General features: G+C 45.4%; 1 protein-coding gene across 1 annotated transcript in view; it reads right to left on the reverse strand.

The window, feature by feature from the left end:
- Positions 1-20,172, reverse strand: part of LOC137504562 (E3 ubiquitin-protein ligase RNF213-like) — a 526,907-nt gene that overhangs the window by 235,493 nt on the left and 271,242 nt on the right. The window contains exons 26-32 of the mRNA XM_068233144.1: positions 19,122-19,187; positions 16,775-16,875; positions 15,620-16,033; positions 15,056-15,359; positions 14,353-14,979; positions 13,629-14,283; positions 1,908-1,915 (exon numbers count right to left, since the gene is read on the reverse strand). Coding sequence (XP_068089245.1) covers positions 1,908-1,915; positions 13,629-14,283; positions 14,353-14,979; positions 15,056-15,359; positions 15,620-16,033; positions 16,775-16,875; positions 19,122-19,187 — 2,175 coding nt within the window. The remainder of the gene's footprint in view (positions 1-1,907; positions 1,916-13,628; positions 14,284-14,352; positions 14,980-15,055; positions 15,360-15,619; positions 16,034-16,774; positions 16,876-19,121; positions 19,188-20,172) is intronic.

Below are 20,172 nucleotides of genomic sequence, written 5' to 3' on the forward strand. Positions count from 1 at the left end.
ATGCTTGTCAACGTAACTCTTAACTCTTTCCTGCTGCATAACCCCAGCCAACACCCCCCCCCCCCCCTTCCCTACAAATGTTAAAGTAAACCCAAGGTGGACATTTCTGGTGAAGAGAAAAAAAAAAAAAAAAAGAACACGCTACCTGATCTGGGGGGCTAGCCAGATCAGATGATGTCAATTACCGCCAGAGGCATGGCTAGAGTTTTACATGCCTGGGGACAAAGCCAGATTTTTAGCCCCCCTAAGTGCCAAAAAGAGGCATGATCATGCATCTAAATGAGGGGTGGTCAAAGGTTTAGCCAAACATACAGGAAGTTAGTAGTGGTGTAAGCAAACGTAGTATATTACAAAATTACACTGACTAGGGTAGGATTAGAGTGTGAGCTGCTCTGAGGACAGTCAGTGACATGACTATGTACTCTGTAATGTGCTGCCGGAGATGTCAGTGCTATATAAATACATAATAATAATATGGTAGGACATTAGACTGACTGTGGTAGGGATTAGATTGTGAGCTCCTCTGAGGACAGTCAGTGACATGACTATGTACTCTGTAATGTGCTGCAGGAGATGTCAGTGCTATGTAAATACATAATAATAATAATATGGTAGGACATTAGACTATGACTATGGTAGGGATTAGATTGTGAGTTCCTCTGAGGACAGTCAGTGGCATGACTATGTACTCTGTAATGTGCTGCAGGAGATGTCAGTGCTATATAAATACATAATAATAATATGGTAGGACATTAGACTATGACTATGGTAGGATTAGATTGTGAGCTCCTCTGAGGACAGTCAGTGGCATGACTATGTACTCTGTAATGTGCTGCAGGAGATGTCAGTGCTATATAAATACATAATAATAATAATATGGTAGGACATTAGACTATGACTATGGTAGGATTAGATTGTGAGCTCCTCTGAGGACAGTCAGTGGCATGACTATGTACTCTGTAATGTGCTGCAGGAGATGTCAGTGCTATATAAATACATAATAATAATATGGTAGAGACATTACACTATGACTATGATAGGGATTAGATTGTGAGCTCCTCTGAGGACAGTCAGTGACATGACTATGTACTCTGTAATGTGCTGCAGGAGATGTCAGTGCTATATAAATACATAATAGTAATATGGTAGGACATTAGACTATGACTATGGTAGGGATTAGATTGTGAGTTCCTCTGAGGACAGTCAGTGGCATGACTATGTACTCTGTAATGTGCTGCAGGAGATGTCAGTGCTATATAAATACATAATAATAATATGGTAGGACATTAGACTATGACTATGGTAGGGATTAGATTGTGAGTTCCTCTGAGGACAGTCAGTGACATGACTATGTACTCTGTAATGTGCTGCAGGAGATGTCAGTGCTATATAAATACATAATAATAATAATATGGTAGGACATTAGACTATGACTATGGTAGGATTAGATTGTGAGCTCCTCTGAGGACAGTCAGTGGCATGACTATGTACTCTGTAATGTGCTGCAGGAGATGTCAGTGCTATATAAATACATAATAATAATAATATGGTAGGACATTAGACTATGACTATGGTAGGGATTCGATTGTGAGCTCCTCCAAGAACAGTCAGTGACATGACCATAGTCTGGTGGCGAGTCAGGTCTGGCTAGAGGCCTCTGGCTCAGGCATGGTGGTGGTGTGCTGCACTCAGGCCTGAGACCAGAGACCTTGGTCAGCAGGGAATGGGGAAGGGGGGGCTGGTGTGTCTGGGAGTGAGGGGTCAGTTGGCAGGCAGAAAACTTACAACAGAGTAAGACAGGTCACATCCTACAGCTACATGTGAGCTGCCTGAAACAGGGGGCAAAAGATTGGGGGCAGAGCTTCAGAGCTAATGGAGTGAATAGTGCATCTGAATTGCCTGTTTACTGTGTGCCCTGAAATGGAAAAACAGGCAAGAATAGCTTTACATCTATTATTGTATTTTATTAAGCAACTAGTAGACCCAGCCCGTTTATCCTGGGTAACACTGGTGGACTCCGCTTGCCCTGTACCTGCACAGGCAACGGACCCAGGCAGCGACAAGGTGGAAAAACCTCCAGAACTGGACTCCCCACGTCACGCACCAGGCTACACCAGGTGAATTGGGAAAAGGGGAATAAAAGCAAGAAAAGGTCAGAATCCTGTGGCCATGGCTGCCACATAAGGTGCCATCCTCCTGAACAGCAGTTTAACCAACCTTTGCTCAAAACTACTTCTATCAAGCTCTTGATTTTAGTAAGTATCTGCAGTGTGGGATCCCTGGGAATACTGGAATAACTCATCCTGTCAGCAAGCATAGCAAGCATTCCTTCACAGTAATCACAATAGTTCAAAACCACCACTCCACCCTTTTGTCTGCCAGTTTGATAAAAATGCCCTTACCCTCAGTAAGTCCCATGAGGGCAGTTTCTAGGCTAAAATGTACCCAGGGCGAGGGTGTAAAAATTGCGCAAATGCCCCCCCCCCCCCCCCCCGAGCAAGGTATGGGTGCCCGCAGTATAGGTTAGCGAAGTCTAGTTGCACTTAGTATAGGTCCCCCCAGTATAGGTAGCCAAGAATAGGTACCCCAGTATAGGTAGCCAGGCATAGGTGAGCCAGTATAGTTGCCCCCGCTATAGGTTAGCCAGGTAGGTGCCTCCAGTATAGGTAGCCAGTATAGTTGCCCCCAGTATAGGTTAGATAGGCAGGCGCCCCCGGTATACGTTAGATAGTTAGGTGCTCCAGTACAGGTTAGCTAGGTGGGTGCCTCTAATATAAGTAGCCAGAATAGTTGCCCCCAGCATAGGTTAGATAGGTAGGTGCCCCCAGATCCCAGTATAGGTTATTTAGGTAGGTGCCTGCAATATAGGTAGCCAGTATAGTTGCCACCTGTATAGGCTAGCTAGGTAGGTGCCCCCAATACAGGTTAGATAAGTGCCCCCAGTATAGGTTAGAGTAGCTGCCCCCCAGCGTAGGTTATATTAGGTAGCTGCCCCCCAGTGTAGGTTAGATTACGTAGGTGCCCCCCAGTGTAGGTTAGATTACGTAGGTGCCCCCCAGTGTAGGTTAGATTAGGTAGGTGCCCCCCAGTGTAGGTTAGATTAGGTAGGTGCCCCCCAGTGTAGGTTAGATTAGGTAGGTGCCCCCAGTGTAGGTTAGATAGGTAGGTGCCCCCCCAGCGTAGTTTAGATTAGGCAGCTGCCCCCCCATCGTAGGTTAGATTAGGTAGGTGCCCCCAGGATAGGTTAGATAGGTAGCTGTCCCCAATAATGGAGGGGGAGCCGCGGGGAGGGCAGCCCGACCTCTCTCGCCGCCGGACTTTTCCTCTCTGTATACGTACTGATACACACGCTGCTTCCGGCTACAGGAAGCAGCGTGTGTATCAGTACGTATACAGAGAGAGGAGACCAGCGGCGAGAGAGCAGCGCTTGGAGCCAGGCAGGTGAGTTGTAAACAGCGCTTCCCTGCCTGCTCACGGACTCTGCATCTGAGGGGGGAGCACGGAGGGCGCCCGGGAGGGAGAGGTCGGGCTGCCCTCCCCGCGGCTCCGGCTCCCCCCTCCATTATAGCGCCCCCCCTACCAACAGAGCCCCGGGCGGCGGCACGCTCCGCACGGGGCAAGAAACGGACCTGCTGTTCACTGATCCTTGGACAAATTATAGTACCTATGCCAGTTTTTGTTATTAATCCAGGAAGATACATCACTTATCAGTTTGTGAGAAGCATTAAATAGTAGGAAAAGTACCTGGTGGTATAAATTTGGTATGAATTTGCTTCTAAATTTCAGAGGGTTTACTTGCTCCGATGAACACGTCCTGGTTTTTTTTTGTTGTTGTTTTTTTTAAGAATTGTTTCGGTTTTATAGGTTCTCTCAAATTGAAACATGTCAATCTCAAATTCAAATTAGTTGAAATTGGAATAGGGGCAAAAGTATAATACCTGTGCCAATAATTTGTGTTCACTGGTTGTCACAAGTTGATCATGGTATTTTGGGCACCACTTGATGTCATACATGAAAATTTTTTTTGATTGTGACAGCTCGATCATTAGCTCCTTGAAGGTGTATTGTCTTCCTTAATTGATATATAAGGCTCTTGCACTTGTGGTTCTGTCTTAGTTTTGAAAAAGGAGACTGGATAGGCACCAAAATGATCATTGGTGTATGGTCTTTACATGTATGACGGGACTATAAATTTACACTTTTCCCAAGTTATATATATATATATGTTTGTAAGATGTTTTTGGATTTCCCTCTCTCTTTGCTTCTCCGCTTTCAGAGAAATGCTGTGGCGTCTCCTATCTTGGATAGAGAGAGGGCCATGGCATGATTCTGAAAGGGGCGGGGCTAAATGCTCGACACTGGAGTGAGTAACAGGAAACATGCCTGGGAGGCAATTATAACTTTATCTTGAAAGAAGAGGAATGTTTATTTTTTTACTGTATAGTCACTTTATCATACCTAAGGAGGACCTTTTTTTCAATTTTACTAGCCTGATTCTCTGATTAAAGAAAATATTTCTTTAAAGGACAACTGTCGCGAAAAAAGTAGGCAGTTAAAATCTGATAGAACCGGTTTTGGGCCAGTCCATCTACTCATGGGGGATTCTCAGGGTTTTCTTTGATTTCCACAGCATTTCCTGAGCAGCAGTTGCAAAGTCTAACTGACAAAATTGAGTGCAAGTGAGTAGGGAGGCTGGCTGGTATCTTACTATTTTGACAGTTAAACTGCTGTTCAGGAAATGCTGTTGAAAACAAAGAAAACCCTGAGTATCCCCCATGAGGAGATGGACTGGCCCAAAACCTGTTGGTTCTGGCAGATTTTAACTGCCTACTTTATTTGTGATAGAGGTACTTTAAAGAGGAACTCCAGTGAAAATAATGTAGTAAAAAAAGTGCTTCATTTTTTACCATAATTATGTATAAATGATTTAGTCAGTGTTTGCTCATTGTAAAATCTTTCCTCTCCCTGATTTGCATTCTGACATTTATTACATGGTGACATTTTTACTGTGGGCAGGTTATGTAGCTGCTCCTAGCTGTTCTGGCTGTTAGAGGCAGCTGTAAGCAGCCATTTCTTGTCTGTGAACATTGTTACATTGTAACAAACTGCCAGGAGTACCGCGGTACTCAGAGCTTCTTGTGGGAGGGGTTTCAGCACAAAATCAGTCATACAGCGCCCCCTGATGGTCTGTTTGTGAAAATCATTATATTTCTCATGTAAAAGGGGGTATCAGCTACTGATTGGGATAAAGTTCAATTCTAGGTTGGAGTTTCTCTTTAATGTAGATTCAGTCCCCCTTATGATTTAGGCCCAGACATGTTTATCTATTTATAGCAGCCTTTTTTTATCGCTAGAATTTTTATTTTCTTGTATCAACTGGTGCCAAAATTAAAATTCTGATACAAACCGGTGTCACTAAACAGGAAGGAGAGTAGATTATGTATGAGTCCTTCCTCTGGTGGGGAGTCCTTGAAGCAAATATAGCACATAATATCCAGGAAGAAGCCATTACATTGTTTTCTGACATTCTCCTCTATAGGACCCCTAGAAAATATAAACATAAGTGGCTGTGAGAGACTTACATTTATTTATTTTCTTATTTGAAGAAATACTCTATGATGTACATTCAGCTTGTGTTTCGAGTGCCCTTTGCTTTTATGCATTCAACCAGTTTTTTGTTATTTACTAAAACAGTTGCAACTCATTACATTAACTGTACAGCTAATGTGAACAGATAATCTTGTTTTTTTTTCTACAAGATAGTGTCCATTAAATCTGAAGTTTAGAATTAGGATAATACCATTTATTTGCTAACTTAAAAGAATAAGAAAAAGCAAGCTTTCAGCTTTGCAGTGTTCATCATCAGGCATCAATCCTGTTTCCTTGCAAGCTGATGGAACAGACATCTAATACATGCAACATCAAAAGGGGATACATAGATTTTTTTCAAGCATGAATACAAAGTCATTACAATGCCTTAAAGAGACACTGAAGCGAAAAAAAAATGATGATATTATGATTTGTATGTGTAGTACAGCTAAGAAATAAAACTTTAAGATCAGATACATCAGTCTAATTGTTTCCAGTACAGGAAGAGTTGAGAAACTCCAGTTGTTATCTCTATGCAAAAAAGCTATTAAGCTCTCCGACCAAGTAATGCTGGGAATACACGTTTTGTTTTTGCCTTCGTTTAAACCTTCGTTTCGATTGTGCCTTTTGTCCTTTTCGATCCCGAAATAATCGATCGTACGGTTAATATCACCACCCACGGTTTCGTTTTTTTTTTTCGATTCTGATGGTTTCGTTTTTCCAATGATCGAAGGCTGCAAAGAAACGAAACGTAGTACAGGGACGGACGGCATAAACGAATATATAATCGATCTGAACAGCCATCAAGCCTACCAATGGTTCGATTAGATGGATAAAGAGAGATTATATCAAACATGTTCGATCACTAGTCGTTCGTTTTTGGGGTCTATTAATCGAAACTATAATGAGATTATGACTATTTTCACATACGTTTTCAACACTCGATTCGTTTACTGAACGAATCGAAGGCTAAAACGAAGGCAAAAACGAAACGTGTATTCCCAGCATTAGTCGTGGAGAGGGCTGTTATCTGACTTTTATTATCTCAACTGTAAGTGAACTGTTTACTTTTCCTCTGCCAGAGGAGAGTTCATTATGTCACAGACTGCTCTGAAAGAATCATTTTGAATGCAGAATGTTGTGTAATCTGCCATATTATAGAATGATGCAATGTTAGAAAAAACACTATATACCTGAAAATAAAAGTATGAGAATATTTTCTTTGCTGCTAATCTTCTAGTAATTATTCATAGTACACAACCAATTCATTATATCATTTTTTTTTCGCTTCAGTGTCTCTTTAAGTGAAACAAAACATCTAAATGGGGTGGGAGGTTGTTAGCTGAGATAAGACTCCTTGTTTACACAATCCTCACACAATCCTCACACAATCCTTACACAATCCTTACACAATACTCATAGACTTGGGAGTCAGACCCTCACAGAGGCATCGTAAATTCCTTATTCACAAGTTTAGCTATATAAGCTGAGAAAGAGTTTTGGCATTATGTATCATCAGCCTCATACCAGTATAAAAAGTTTTTGTCCTTATTCAAGCCTTTGTCCATCACTTTGAACCAATTTATAAATTTTGTTTCTGCTACTGTTATGTCCGTGGGAGAAACTGAACAAACTGCGCAAACGTATGAACAGACACAGGCACACTTAACGATACGAAATCTGTACTCCCAGTTGCTACACACTTTCATTCCAACGGACACAGCATATATGATCTTCGTGTCACTGATCTGAAGGGTGGCTTCAAAATGTGAAATGATAGATTAATAGCAGGTAAGCGCTAAAAAAACTTGCGCACAAAAACTCAAGCGCTCGGGCTTGCAATTTATGATGTGAACAAGGCCTGAACAATTGATGGGACACACAAAAAGAAAACTGAAAAAATACACCTTTATTTCCACATAATATATTGACGCCATACGTTGTACTAGGAACATATTTAAATGTTGTGATAGCCGGGACTAACAGGCAAATAAAATGGGTGGGTTTTATTTATAGTGGCATTGCTTATTTTAAAAATATAGAGGATGAAATTGGAATTTTTGTGTGTGTGTATTTACCTATAAAATGCATAGAAAAGTAATTACTGAAACAAGCAGTGGTTCTCGGATAATTTCCATTATCACGGAATAGTCATGATTCACAAACATTTTTCCACTATTCAGCTTACGTATTGGATGCCGCGTTCGATTCTCGATCATGGAATTCGACCACGGAGCATTCTGTGATTACAAATATTCGAGCCGTGATCATGCTCGTGATCGAGGGAAAAAAGCCATGATAAGATAGGTTGTGATTAGGCGGAAATGATGTCCCTGGGCCAATCAGAGGGCCCCAGTCAGGCCCTAGCAACTAATCATAGGAGGGGGGGCTATGACCTCCCCTCCTGTATATAAAGCGGTGCCCATCTTAAAAAGCTCCATCCTTGCTAGACTGTGGCACTGAGAGGATCATCTCCAGGCCATTTGCTGCTAAAGCAAGCGCGTTTTTTGTCCAAAACATAGCGTTTTTACTCCTAACATTGCTTTTATACTGTAGTATATACTTGTATTCAGCTAGCTAGCCAGCAGGGATGAGCAGAAACTACGCCAGTGCGAAATTTACGCATCGTAGTCCGCATCTACGCATTGTAGTTCATAGGCAAAGTTTCAAAAGTATGCTTATGAATGTAAGTGTAGCGAAGTACCGATACGTGTAGTTTACACCCACTACGTGTAGTTAACATGTGTATTGCTAAGTAAACTACGAATGCGATACTCGCGTCTATTTTCCCACATATGATTGTATGCTTACAAAATCACGCATTGGAAAGATGAATGTATGCATGGAAGAGTTACTGATAAAAGAATTTAAAGAGGAATTAATGTGGAAATTTTTCCACATAAGGGCATAAGTGTCCGCATAAACTGATCTTCGCACTACGCGTAATTGCGTATTTCAACGTGTAGTCTACGAAATGCATACAGTGTTCTCCCCAGAGCCTATTACCCGGGCGGAGCGCCCGGCTGGTCTCAGCTTCCCGCCCGCCTGTGGTGACAGCGTGCATCAGATTTTCTTCCTCCACATTCAATGCAGTGTGCAGCGGCTGTGTTATTGGAGCCAGACGCTGTCACTTACACTATCTCCGCCCTCCTCTTAGCTCCTGCATTATCGTGATGTAGAGGGGCGGGGAGAGCCTGGTAACTGAAGTTACACAGGCACCGCGGGAACTTCAAAGGAGCTGTAGCTAATGAATCCCCGATCTGCATGACTAGTGCAGACCACGGGCTCGTCTCCTCCAGCCAGTCTTCACATCACAGCAAACTTCCCAGCATGTGTTCCAGCCCCACCTCCAGCCTCGCAGGTCAGAAGTCAGAGCACAGGGAAGTGTGTGGGGCAGCGCTCGCTCATGCCGGGAAGACAGCATTGCAGGGCAGATGGTTATCTGTTAATCCCTGGTAAGGTGGTGACTGATAGCCATTAGCTGCCTCTGCTGCTGTGCCTGGTGTAGCGTCACCTCTAGGCATGCCCCCCTTTCAGATGCACTTTGCTGGGAGGAGAGGAGACAGACATTTTTACAACTACTATATTGCTGTCCTTCCCCCAACTGCTCTGCTCAGAGATGTTACATTGATGTAAACCTGTCTGCAGACCTCCTGCAGTGTGCTGTGCAAGTTACAGGAGCTGTGAGAGTGCTGCATTCTTATTTGTATTACATTCATATTTAGATGGTAGTGCTGAAATCCTCTCCTCTCTGACCCACATTTTTTATTTTGATATTGCCCCCCCCCCCCCTTTCTTTTCCACACTGGTATACATATTTTTCTTCTACCTTTAGTCTGTCTCTCCCTCTCACACATTTCCTTTTGTCTCTCTCACACACTTTCCTCCTTGTTTTTTCTTTCCCAGTCCTTTGTCCCCCTCTCTGTAGTACATGCTGTTTACCACATAGACCAGCAACAAGCATGTGTGCATATGAAATCATCCAGAGTAGTTCCCAGTGTGATTTCTCCTTACCCACTTCCTCATTCAAAACCACCCAGCATGATCCACCTACACTCCTTCCTACCAAGTAGCACCCAAGACGATCCACCCTGCCCCTCCCTACCTAGTAGTGGCACCCAGCATCACCCTCCAACTCCACCCAACGTGACCTTACTTCCCCACCCGGCTACTTTTTCATGCCACCCGGCTGGTAAGAAATTCTGGGGAGAACACTGTGCATACGAAGCGAATATTTGATTTCTAAGCCGTAGTTTGGCGAAGCGTAATTGCGTAAAACTACACGTAGTTCCAGCGTAGCGAAGTTGGCTGACTACGACCATCCCTGGTAGCCAGTGAGTGATTACTAAAGTTAGTTGTAGTCAGTGAGAGAGTGTACTGAATACTGATTGCTGTGCTTAGTGCAGTGCAGGCAGGCAGGTTCACTGATTCTATCTACTGCTGCTCTACTACTGACTGTACACTTGTATTCAGCCAGCCAGTGAGTGATTAACATCAGTTAGCTGTAGTCAGTGTGAGTGACGGTGTACACTACTTACTGATAGATTTCTGTGCTTAGTGCAGGCCAGTTCAACTTCACACTGATTCCACTGCTCTGTATAGTTGTTAGCTAGCTAAACCAGCCAGCCAGTGATCAACTTCAGTTAGTTGCAGTCACTGACACTATTCAGTCACTCAGTTTAGTCAGTGAGTGACATTGTACTGTTGTATTAGTGCACTGCAGGCAGACCGCAGTCCACTACTTTTTGTGTGCTATATTTTACTGTATCTGACACTTGTATTGACTTTTGTTTAAGTTGTAGCCCTTTATCACCTTTATAATTCCTGCAATTTGGGGGATTGTAGCATGTATGGGGCTTTAAGAATGGCTTAAACGCTATTCCGTGATCACGGCTGCGATTAGGCATTCACAGAAAAAATCTGTGTCAAATTCAAGAGTCCGGCTGAAATCCGGAAACTCAATCACGCCGTTTACGAATTTTGTTTTTTAATCACGGCCGAATAGCCGAATCTGTGATTGGGGGGTATCCGAGCAGCACTAAACACAAGTATTACTCACAAAAAGTTTAACTTTGGTGGAAAAAAACAAGATATAGATCATTTACGTGTTATGAGTAGTGATAAAGTTATTGGCAGATGAATGGGAGAAGCACTGACGGGAAAATTGCTTCCGTCCTGAAGGTGAAAACACCTGTGGGGTGAAGTGGTTAAAAGCAATTTTATTGTTTGTATAGCAACTGTGATTTGTGATTTTCATTAGCACAAGGCTTTACAGGTACAGCAGGTGGTTTTGGATAGTAAAAGTGCTAAAAAATTGCTTTGTACAGCAAAATGCTCCGAAAACGCTGCAGAACCCATGATTGTGGTTTGGCCTAATTGCTCCTGTGTGTTCACCTCCATGTACTTTTATTGGCAAAGTACAGCTGAAAGCACTTTGGTGGGCCTCAGACCTTTGGCTCTAATTTACTAAGCTGAGAGATTGAACTTGGGGATCACTCACCTTGGTTTTTCCAAAAGATACATACAAGCAAACAACAGGCCTGATGAAGTTTAATTGAAAACAAATATTTGAGGACTGGGAAAAGGCAATGAGCGTACGTGCCAATAATCACACCAAAATGTAACTGTCGGGGTTCTTACGAACCAGCGGCGTTCTGTTGATCCCGTCACTGGTATCAAGGGGTGAGCAGCCCCAGGCGGGATAATCCCGGGAAGGGAGCTGACTGAGGGGCTCCTAAGACCGCAGTGGACAGGAAGGGGGAATCCCAGGTAAGTATCCCAGCAGGATACTGACTGACAAGGTAAGTCCTGGAGATGCTGACAGTCTAGCGTAACTGCTGGGAAGGGAGCTGACAGGCTAGGGATCAAAGAGGGGCACTGACAGGCTGGAGGAATCCCTGGGATGCTGCAGATGATTGAAGAGTTCCTGGAGGGGGACTGACAGGCAAGGGAAAACCCCATGAAGCTGGTAGTAGTCACTAGAGGTAGTTCTCAGAGGGAAAGAGGCAGTCTGGAGGAAACCCCGAATGCTGCTGGTGACTGGAGGTAGTTCACGGAAGGGAACAGGCAGGCAAGGGGAATCTCCAGGATGCTGCAGTGACAGGAGGAAGTTCCTGAAGGGGAACTGGCAGACTAGGGTGCAGCGGACAGGGAGATAGAAGGTAGTAACCAGGGTTATACAATACAATACAATAACATTTCTATAGCACTTTTCTCCCATAAGACTCAAAGCGCTTAGGCTCTCTCAGATTCAGTAATTAGTAGGATGAAGTATTCACACAACAAAAGTTATAATTCTGCAAATGCCAAACTGAACAGGTGGGTTTTCAGTCTGGATTTAAACACGTCCAGGGATGGAGCTGTCCTGATCTGTTGAGGTAGGGAGTTCCAAAACGTAGGGGCAGCATGACAGAAGGCTCTGGGACCAAAAGTTTACAAGTGGACTCTGGGTATGACTAGATTATCAGAACCTGTGGATCTGAGAATGCGGGGATTGCTACGCAGCTGCAACATATCTTTCATGTATCCAGGGCCCAGATTATTCAGGGATTTAAATGTCAGTAGGCCGATCTTGAATAGGACCCTCCATTCTATATGTAGCCAGTGAAGGGAGTGCAGGACTAGCGTTATGTGGCAGTGACGGGGTTGGTTGGTTAGCAGTCTGGCAGCAGTATTCTGTATCAGCTGTAGGCGGTACAAGACCTTTTTTGGAAGGCCAGTGTAGAGAGCATTACAGTAGTCCAGTCGGGATGTGATGAAGGCATGGACTAAGGTTGGCAGATCTTCTGGGGGGATGAGGTGCTTGATTTTTGCAATGTTCTTCAGGTGAAAATAGGATGATTTCACCACAGCAGAGATTTGAGTTCTGAAGTTTAAATTCCCATCAATTAGAACTCCCAGGCTACGCACATGATCAGAGCTGCATAGATCCGTGCCTCCTATTCCCAGTGATTGAGACTGCAAGTTAAGTTGTTTTGTCTGCATTTAGTTTCAGCCAGTTGTCATTCATCCATTGCTGTAGTTCACGTTGCTCAAATACCCCCTTTTACTATTCGAGTTGACTCGAATTCGGTTTTGCGAAAATTCGAACTTGGCCGTAATCACAAATATGCGGACAAATTCGAATTTCGCATTCACGTTGTGATTACGGCGGATCCGTAATCACGATTCGTAATCACGAATTTGGCCTTTAAATTGCTTTCAAAACTTATTTTAAGGTAAACGATGCATAAAATATCATTTTTTTAAAAAAGAAGTTGACGGCTCCACGCCCGTTGGCGGGAATGCGACGGCAGCCCCAGGACCGCTCCGCGCCGATTGGCATGAACGGCCTTCTATGGGGCTAGCAGGAGAGCGCGCGCAGGCTGCGTGCGCATCTCCTGCTTGGAAAGCGGAGCAGAGCTCCGCCTTCAGTCTCCGAGCGGCGATCGCCGCTCGGGAGACTGTTAGACAGCGAAACGGCCGTCTAGTTACTTTGTACAGCGCTGCGATCTGCAGCAGCGCTGTACTGGGGACAGCTATGTGACATGGCTGTCCCCTCCAGGATCCGCTGTCATAGGTTGAAGCCTATGACAGCCGATCACAGTGATTGGCTAGCGCGGGGGGGGAGGGAGGGAGGGTTTAGTAAAAATAAATAAACACGGGGGGGGGGGGTGCAATCAGACCCAACCAACAGGAAGCTCTGTTGGTGGGGAGAAAAGGGGGTGGGGGAATCACTTGTGTGCTGTGTTGTGCGGCCCTGCAGCTTGGCCTTAAAGCTGCAGTGGCCCAATTAACAAAAAAAGACCTGGTCTTTAGGGGGGTTTAACACCGTGGTCCTCAAGTGGTTAATTATGTGTGGTGGTATAATTAAAAAAAAAAAATTGATGAAAAACATTTGTTTTCTGTATTTGTTTGTTTATTCCTCTTTACCATCTACTTCTTCTCCTTCTTCTTAGTGTGCTGAAGAGATTCCCAGCCACCTCATGTCCCCCTCTCGCCGACAACAGGGGCCAGGAACGTGACTTCAATCCAGGCCTTGTTTGATCTTCAGGACAGACTGTAGCGCTTCTCGGTGACCACGCCACCGGGGCAAGAAGGGACTTCCAGGGCGTACTGCACCAGCTTACTCCAGATCTCCAAGCACTTGACCCAGTACTTCAAGGGTTCCACAGGGTTATCGCCGGTGTTGAGCCCGCTGAAGGACCCCATGTAGTCTGCCACCATCCGGGTCAGGTGCTGGTTCCGACTTTGAGAGGAGGATGCCGCTGCAGGTACCTCCTCTCTCGGCAGCTCTACCGTCTTGTAGAGTGCCTTCGTTAGAGACAGCAGCTCTCCTGGGCGCCTGCTTCTGCTGCTGGTCGCGGGCACCGGGTGAGGTGCTGGCTGGACAGAGTGGGTGGAAGGCTGGGGGAAGGCTTCCTCCAATCGCCAAACAAGGACCCGCTGAAACTCCCTTGTTCGCTGGTCAGGGTCTCCAGCAGGCAGGAACCGACCCAGCTTCCCCTTCAGCCGTGGGTCCAGGATCATGCTGATGCAGATGTCCTCCCGAGCTTGCATCTGCTTCACCCTGGGGTCCCGGCGCAGGCATCGCAGCATGTGCACTGCCATGGGGAACAGTTCTGATGCAGCAGAGAAGTCATCATCTGGGTCTTCGTCGTCGGCACCCACAGAGCCGACATCGATGTCCTCCTCCTCTGGCCCCTGAGCCTCGCCCTGCTCTTTCCACCCTCACACCACTGAAGCTGCGCTCGACTGTTCCCCCTCAAAAGCAAGGTCAGGGACCTCCAACTCCTTCTCCAACAACTGAAACTCCACCTCAGAGGTGGACTGCGCAGCTGGCTGCTGATCTAGCTGGGTGAGGGCCTCCTCTCCCGCTTCCATTAGATCGCACAGGGCCTTGTCCAGCAGACAAACTATGGGTACCCACTCACAGAGGGATGCCCATTCATGGCTCACCGGGTTGGCTCCCTGCAGGAAGGGAGCCAACACCAAGCACAACTGCTGCATCTGCCCCCACTGTGTGTGTGAGAGGACCTGGAGGTTTATGGTGGTGCCGGAAATATCAAAAAATTCAAAATCAACAATGTAATCGCTGACAGCCCTCCACTGCTCAAGCAGCCGCTCCAACATTGCCAGGGCGGAATTCCAGCGAGTTGACACATCGATGACAAGCTGGTGTCGTGGCAGGCCCTCACGCTGCTGCAGGTTGGCCAGGTTTGCTGAGGCACCGGCAGAGCGGCGGAAATGGCACACAATCTTCCTTGCCGGAGGAGGAGGGACCTGGATCAGAGGAGCCTGCTGCAGCTCCCCTGAACCCGTGGGGTGGCACCACCCACTGGGATGCTGCTGCTGTGACCGAGGATGGACCTGCTGCTTCCTCACCCATTTGCGCCAGACTGATCTAGTGAGCTGTGAAGGACAGGTAGCGGTCTGTCCCGAAAATGCTGCTCCAGGAGTCCATCATGACATGGACTCGCTCGCTCACGGCGTGATTGAGCAAACGGGCCACAATCACCAACGCAAACCGGTGCAGTTCCTGGATTGCCGTGCGGGAGAAGTAGTGGTGGGTGGGGATTTGCCACTCTGGGATCCTATACTGCAGGAGCGCTCTCATGTCACTCCCCTCCTGCACAAAGGAGTACGGCAAGAGCTTGTAGAACATGGCCCGGGCAAGCAACCCATTCAGCATCCGGACGCGCCTGGGTTTACGAGACAGAGCCTTGGTCACACCAGGAAAGGACTTGCTGAGAAGGGTCTGGCGGCATTTGCCTGCATGGGACAGGAGGCAACTGTGGAGGGAGCAGAGGAGCCCACTGAGGACTGGCTGCACGAACCAGCCTCAATCGCACCGGGACTGACAAAGTGCACAGGGGGGGGGGGGATGGTGAGGGGAGGAGGGCAATGAGTTTCCCCGCTCCTGCTTCTGATGCTGATGGTACCATCCCAGCGCCACTGTCCTGCAGCCTCTTAAACTCCTTGTACTCCTGCAGGTGCTTGGTCTGCAAGTGGGTCTGCAGGCATGAGTAACCCAACTTGGACAGATCACAACCTCTGCTCAGGCTGGCCCTGCAGTTGTTGCACAGTGCACGACTCCATCTCGGACATGACAAAAAAGCGCCAGATTGGGGATGTGAATCTCCCCTTCAGGCTTGAAGGCTTAGGCTGGTCTTTTTTCCCTTTGGTTGGGCCTTTTTTCCCTTTGGTTGGGGGTTGACTGGTGTGGGTGCCAGTGGTGGTAGCGGCTGAAGCAGCAGGCTGTGGCTCCTGCCTTTCACGCCCTCTGCTGGCCCTGCCCCTGGTTGCCATGCTGCTGCGCCTCTGTGCCAGAGCCGTCTCCTCTTCCTCCTCCGAGCTGCCTTCACCCAACTGTGGCACACAGGGACGATCCCGCACCTCATCACCATCATAATCATCATCACCACCCTCCACAAACAGCTCCTCTGAGCCCCCAACCAAGTGTGTTCTAGAGAGCAAACTGTTACTATAATGACCCCGCTGCATGACCTGGTATCTCACTCAGAAAATAGGGGGATACTTGGAGAGACTGGAGCTTTGAGTTAACTTGGAGAAGTCTTGATTTGGTTTAGTAATTATGGGGGGTGTTCTGGAGGGGAAGGGAGAGGAGAGAGGGGGACACAGCGGAAGCGGCAAGATTGTACATAGTTTTAGTGTTATATTTACTATGTCTTTCTGATGTATATGGGTCATGCAGTCAACATCTATGGGTAGCAGGGGTTTCTGGGTAATAGCGCTTTGATGGACCCGGGCCCCAGGTTCTCCTACCATTATTATATCGCTTTGCTTACACACATTAGCTGATTTTTCTCCTTGCTTACCATGAGACAACTTCTGCATGGAAGCACTTATATATATATATTTTCATTGTTATTTGTAAGTTCTACACAGAAATTGTGATAAAAATTAAAGCATTATCGTCATTTTATTGCTTGTTTACTGTACTACATGCAGTTTACATTGTATTATGTTCTTTTGTTCTGCTTTGTACCCTAATAAAAATTATTAAAAAAGAAAAAAAATCTACAGCCTGCCAGCCAGGGACTTTCAAAGTAAGTTGCACATGTACAATGCACAAAAGTTAAACATCTGTACATTATTAAATAAGTCAAATGTATTATCGCATGTATTAAAAAGACTGTGAGAGCGCTCTCAGAAGCAGACAGACAATGTTATATTTTTACATTACCCTGGAGCAGACTCAGTAACGGCAGCTCTGAAACGATCGATAAATTGTAAAACAGCGTGCTGAGAATCCAGGGACTTCATGTCTCGGAATTTACTGAGATCCTGCAGAAATAAGAATTGTAATTTTAGTTGGTTAATAACAGGTGGATTGGTATTACAAGAAATGGCACTATATAACAAGCCACACAAGAGGAAGTTATACTAACGGAAATAAGGAAATGATGACAGCTCACACTGTACTGTAACTCTTGTGTTTTCCCAGAGCCGCTAAAGCCTGTTCCACATTAACAATGCATGTTTACCTAAACAAATAGATTTCTCCAGTAATTTTCTCCATAGGCACCTTCCTCCTTGCAGATGAAGTCTTTGGCCCAACCGCTTGTCCCATGTCCATCCTCCAGATTGATGCACAGATTGGGTTCAGAAGAACTGGAATAGCCTGAGTGGTGCACATGCCACACAAAATGGCTTCATGATATGTGTTTAAGCTTGGCACTCAGAATACAGCTCGACCAGAGGGGCCATGGGTCAGCTCCCTCAATACTAACATACTAAGAGCGGCAAATACAGCCTTACTGTCCCTCTATTTTGGATAAAAAGGCTTAAAAGCCCACTTTCAACATTTTTCAATTGTCACCATGAAATCTTAACTCCATCCAATCATAAAATCTCTGATTGAAAGTATAATTGTTCTAAGCCCCCCCCCCCCCCCCCCTCCAAAAAAAAAAGAAAAGAAAAGAAAGCAGCTCTGCGGAACTTAACAGAGTCAGGTATGAGCACAGCCCTGTGCCCTGCTGTGTGAATGCTTCACTTTCCCCTTCATTAGCAATGCCGGCTGTCCTCATTATTATCTGTATCTAAACTGCCCCTGATCGATCCTGTTGTCGGTCGGTCAGACAGGAAATTGCATTATGCGTACCCAGCATGATGTCCTACCATATTATTATGCTGTATTGTGTGTGGCTGAGGGAAACCTTTCAAGAATCCCCCTTGAAAATCCTGGGTATGCCCCTGTTTATAGTACTGTATCAGAGCCGTAGGTAGAAATCATGAAGCACCATATAGCAAAAGTTTGATTGCCCTCTTCCCCCCCCCCCCCCCCCCCAAAAAAAATGTATTAAGTAGGCCCCATTATAAGTAACCACAGTATACAGTAGCAAGAAAAAGTATGTGAACCCTTCAGAATAATATGGATCTCTGCACAAATTAGTGATGAAATGTGATCTGATCTTCATCTAAGTCACAACAATAGACAATCAGAGTCTGCTTAAACTAATACCACACAAATATGTTTACATGGTGTGGATGTTTACATGGTGTGTGCAATAAAAACATGGAAACATTTCATTATTTGTGTGATATTAGTTTAAGCAGCCTGTGATTGTCTATTGTTGTGACTTAGATGAAGATCAGATCACAATTCATGATCAATTTGTGCAGAAATCAATATAATTCCAAAGGGTTCACATACTTTTTATTGCTACTGTAAGTAGCTAAAAAGTTACTGCAGTCTTATGCTGTGAAAACACATTGAGATTTTTCAGCAGATTTATTGTCAAATTGATTTTTCCATCGATTTTCTGGTCATTTTTCTGATTGCTTTTCATTCACTTCTATGAGAAAATCGATCAGAAAAACTATCGAAGGTCAGATCGGACCTGTCAGAAAATATCCAATGAACCATCTACCTGACAAAAAATCTCATGGTGTATTCTCAGCATTAAGATCTTCAGGTAAATTGTCTGGATTGTATAGCTGAAGTGATTTCAAAGTCTTGACTTGGCTCTAAAGATTCAAGGTGGCCACACATTACATTTTATATATATATATATATACTTTGGTCATTCCAAAAAGAAGACATAAGACTCAGTGAACCGTCATACCACACACATGTGTTTGATTTCAAAACAATCACAAGAAAAAACAAACAAGTAAAACATACACATAGGGTCAGAAGTAAACTTACTTTAGATTACATAGACGATTGTGTGTATAAGAAAAGAATGGTCTTTTTTGCATGTGTCTTTGGGAGTAATTCCAAAATGTGACACCGCAATGCCTTTGTGATGTGCGAGGCTAGGTTTTGCTTTGTATGTTTACCTCAGGAAAAGCTGGTAAAGGCTTAAAAATTTTAGTGAGACTTCCGGTTCCAGCGCCTACATGAGAGCAGGGTGGTGAAGGAGCTTTGACAGCTAACCATCCTTACCTACACATATTGCCTCCAAAAGACCAGGAAAAGTAGCGAAACAAGTAGCAACTACTCACGGGACGCAGAGGAGATAGATGGAGAAATACCTCACTCGATCGGCGCGCAGAGATAAAGTGCAGCCGAAGGCCCAGAAACTGACCAAGATGGCGGCGGCCCGCACGAGACACACATCCCAGAGCTCGGGGAGAGCCTCTCCCACAAACACCTGGGAAACAGAAAGTGTGGATGATGAGGCTCCACAGACACTAGGCGGCAGGGACTATAAGGCAATAGCGAAGGAAGTAGCAAAGCTGATTGCGCCGGACCTCCAGATGATCGTGGAGGGAGCGGTAAAAAAATCACTAGGCCAAGTCACGCGGCAGTTGCAAGACCATGCCTGCAGAATCAAAGAGGCTGAGAAACGTATCCAACAGGTGGAAACGGACCTCGATGTAAACACCCGGCATGTAGAAGAATCGCGCAAGTCCAACAGGCTGTTCCACGAAAAGCTAGAGGACCTGGAAAACAGGTCCCGCAGAAACAACCTGAGAGTGGTAGGCCTGAGCGAGACGCACAAAATGGCGGACATTGACGAATTCTGTGAGAGGACCCTGCCGGAGTTGCTGGGAGTGACAGTCCCATGCAGAGCGGAGAGAGCACACCGGGTCGGCCAGCCAAAGGAGGAAAGAGATAACAAACGACCACGTCTAGTGATGGTACGATATCTCGACTACAAAGACAAACTAAAGCTGCTCACAGCATTTAAAGCAAGACGGGAACCATTAATGTATGAAGAACGCAGGATAATGATCTTCAATGATTACTCCTTCGATGTATCCAAAAAGCGCCAGGCATTCAACACAGTCTGTGCGGACCTGGTGGCACGGAAAATCAAATTCGCCCTGATGTACCCGGCGACGCTACGCATTACATGCAAAGATGATACAATTTATATTTTCAAGCGCCCTGAGGACGCAGAGAAGTTTCTGAAAAGCCCAGAGGCTAACCGTAGTCCTCAGAGAGCGTCACCATCCCGAGACACCGACCAACAAGCGGACACTTAAGTCTTGAATCGAAGGACCGTGAGTTATATAATTACCTGAAATGCCAAACTTTGCACTTAGCTATGTGTTAACAGATAAGGAGGTTATAGCATACAGCTATTAGAAATAATTCCAATTTAGGATGAAGAGCTGGAGCTACATACTGGG

Source organism: Hyperolius riggenbachi, chromosome 4 (assembly GCF_040937935.1).
Source record: "Hyperolius riggenbachi isolate aHypRig1 chromosome 4, aHypRig1.pri, whole genome shotgun sequence".
NCBI lineage: Eukaryota > Metazoa > Chordata > Amphibia > Anura > Hyperoliidae > Hyperolius > Hyperolius riggenbachi.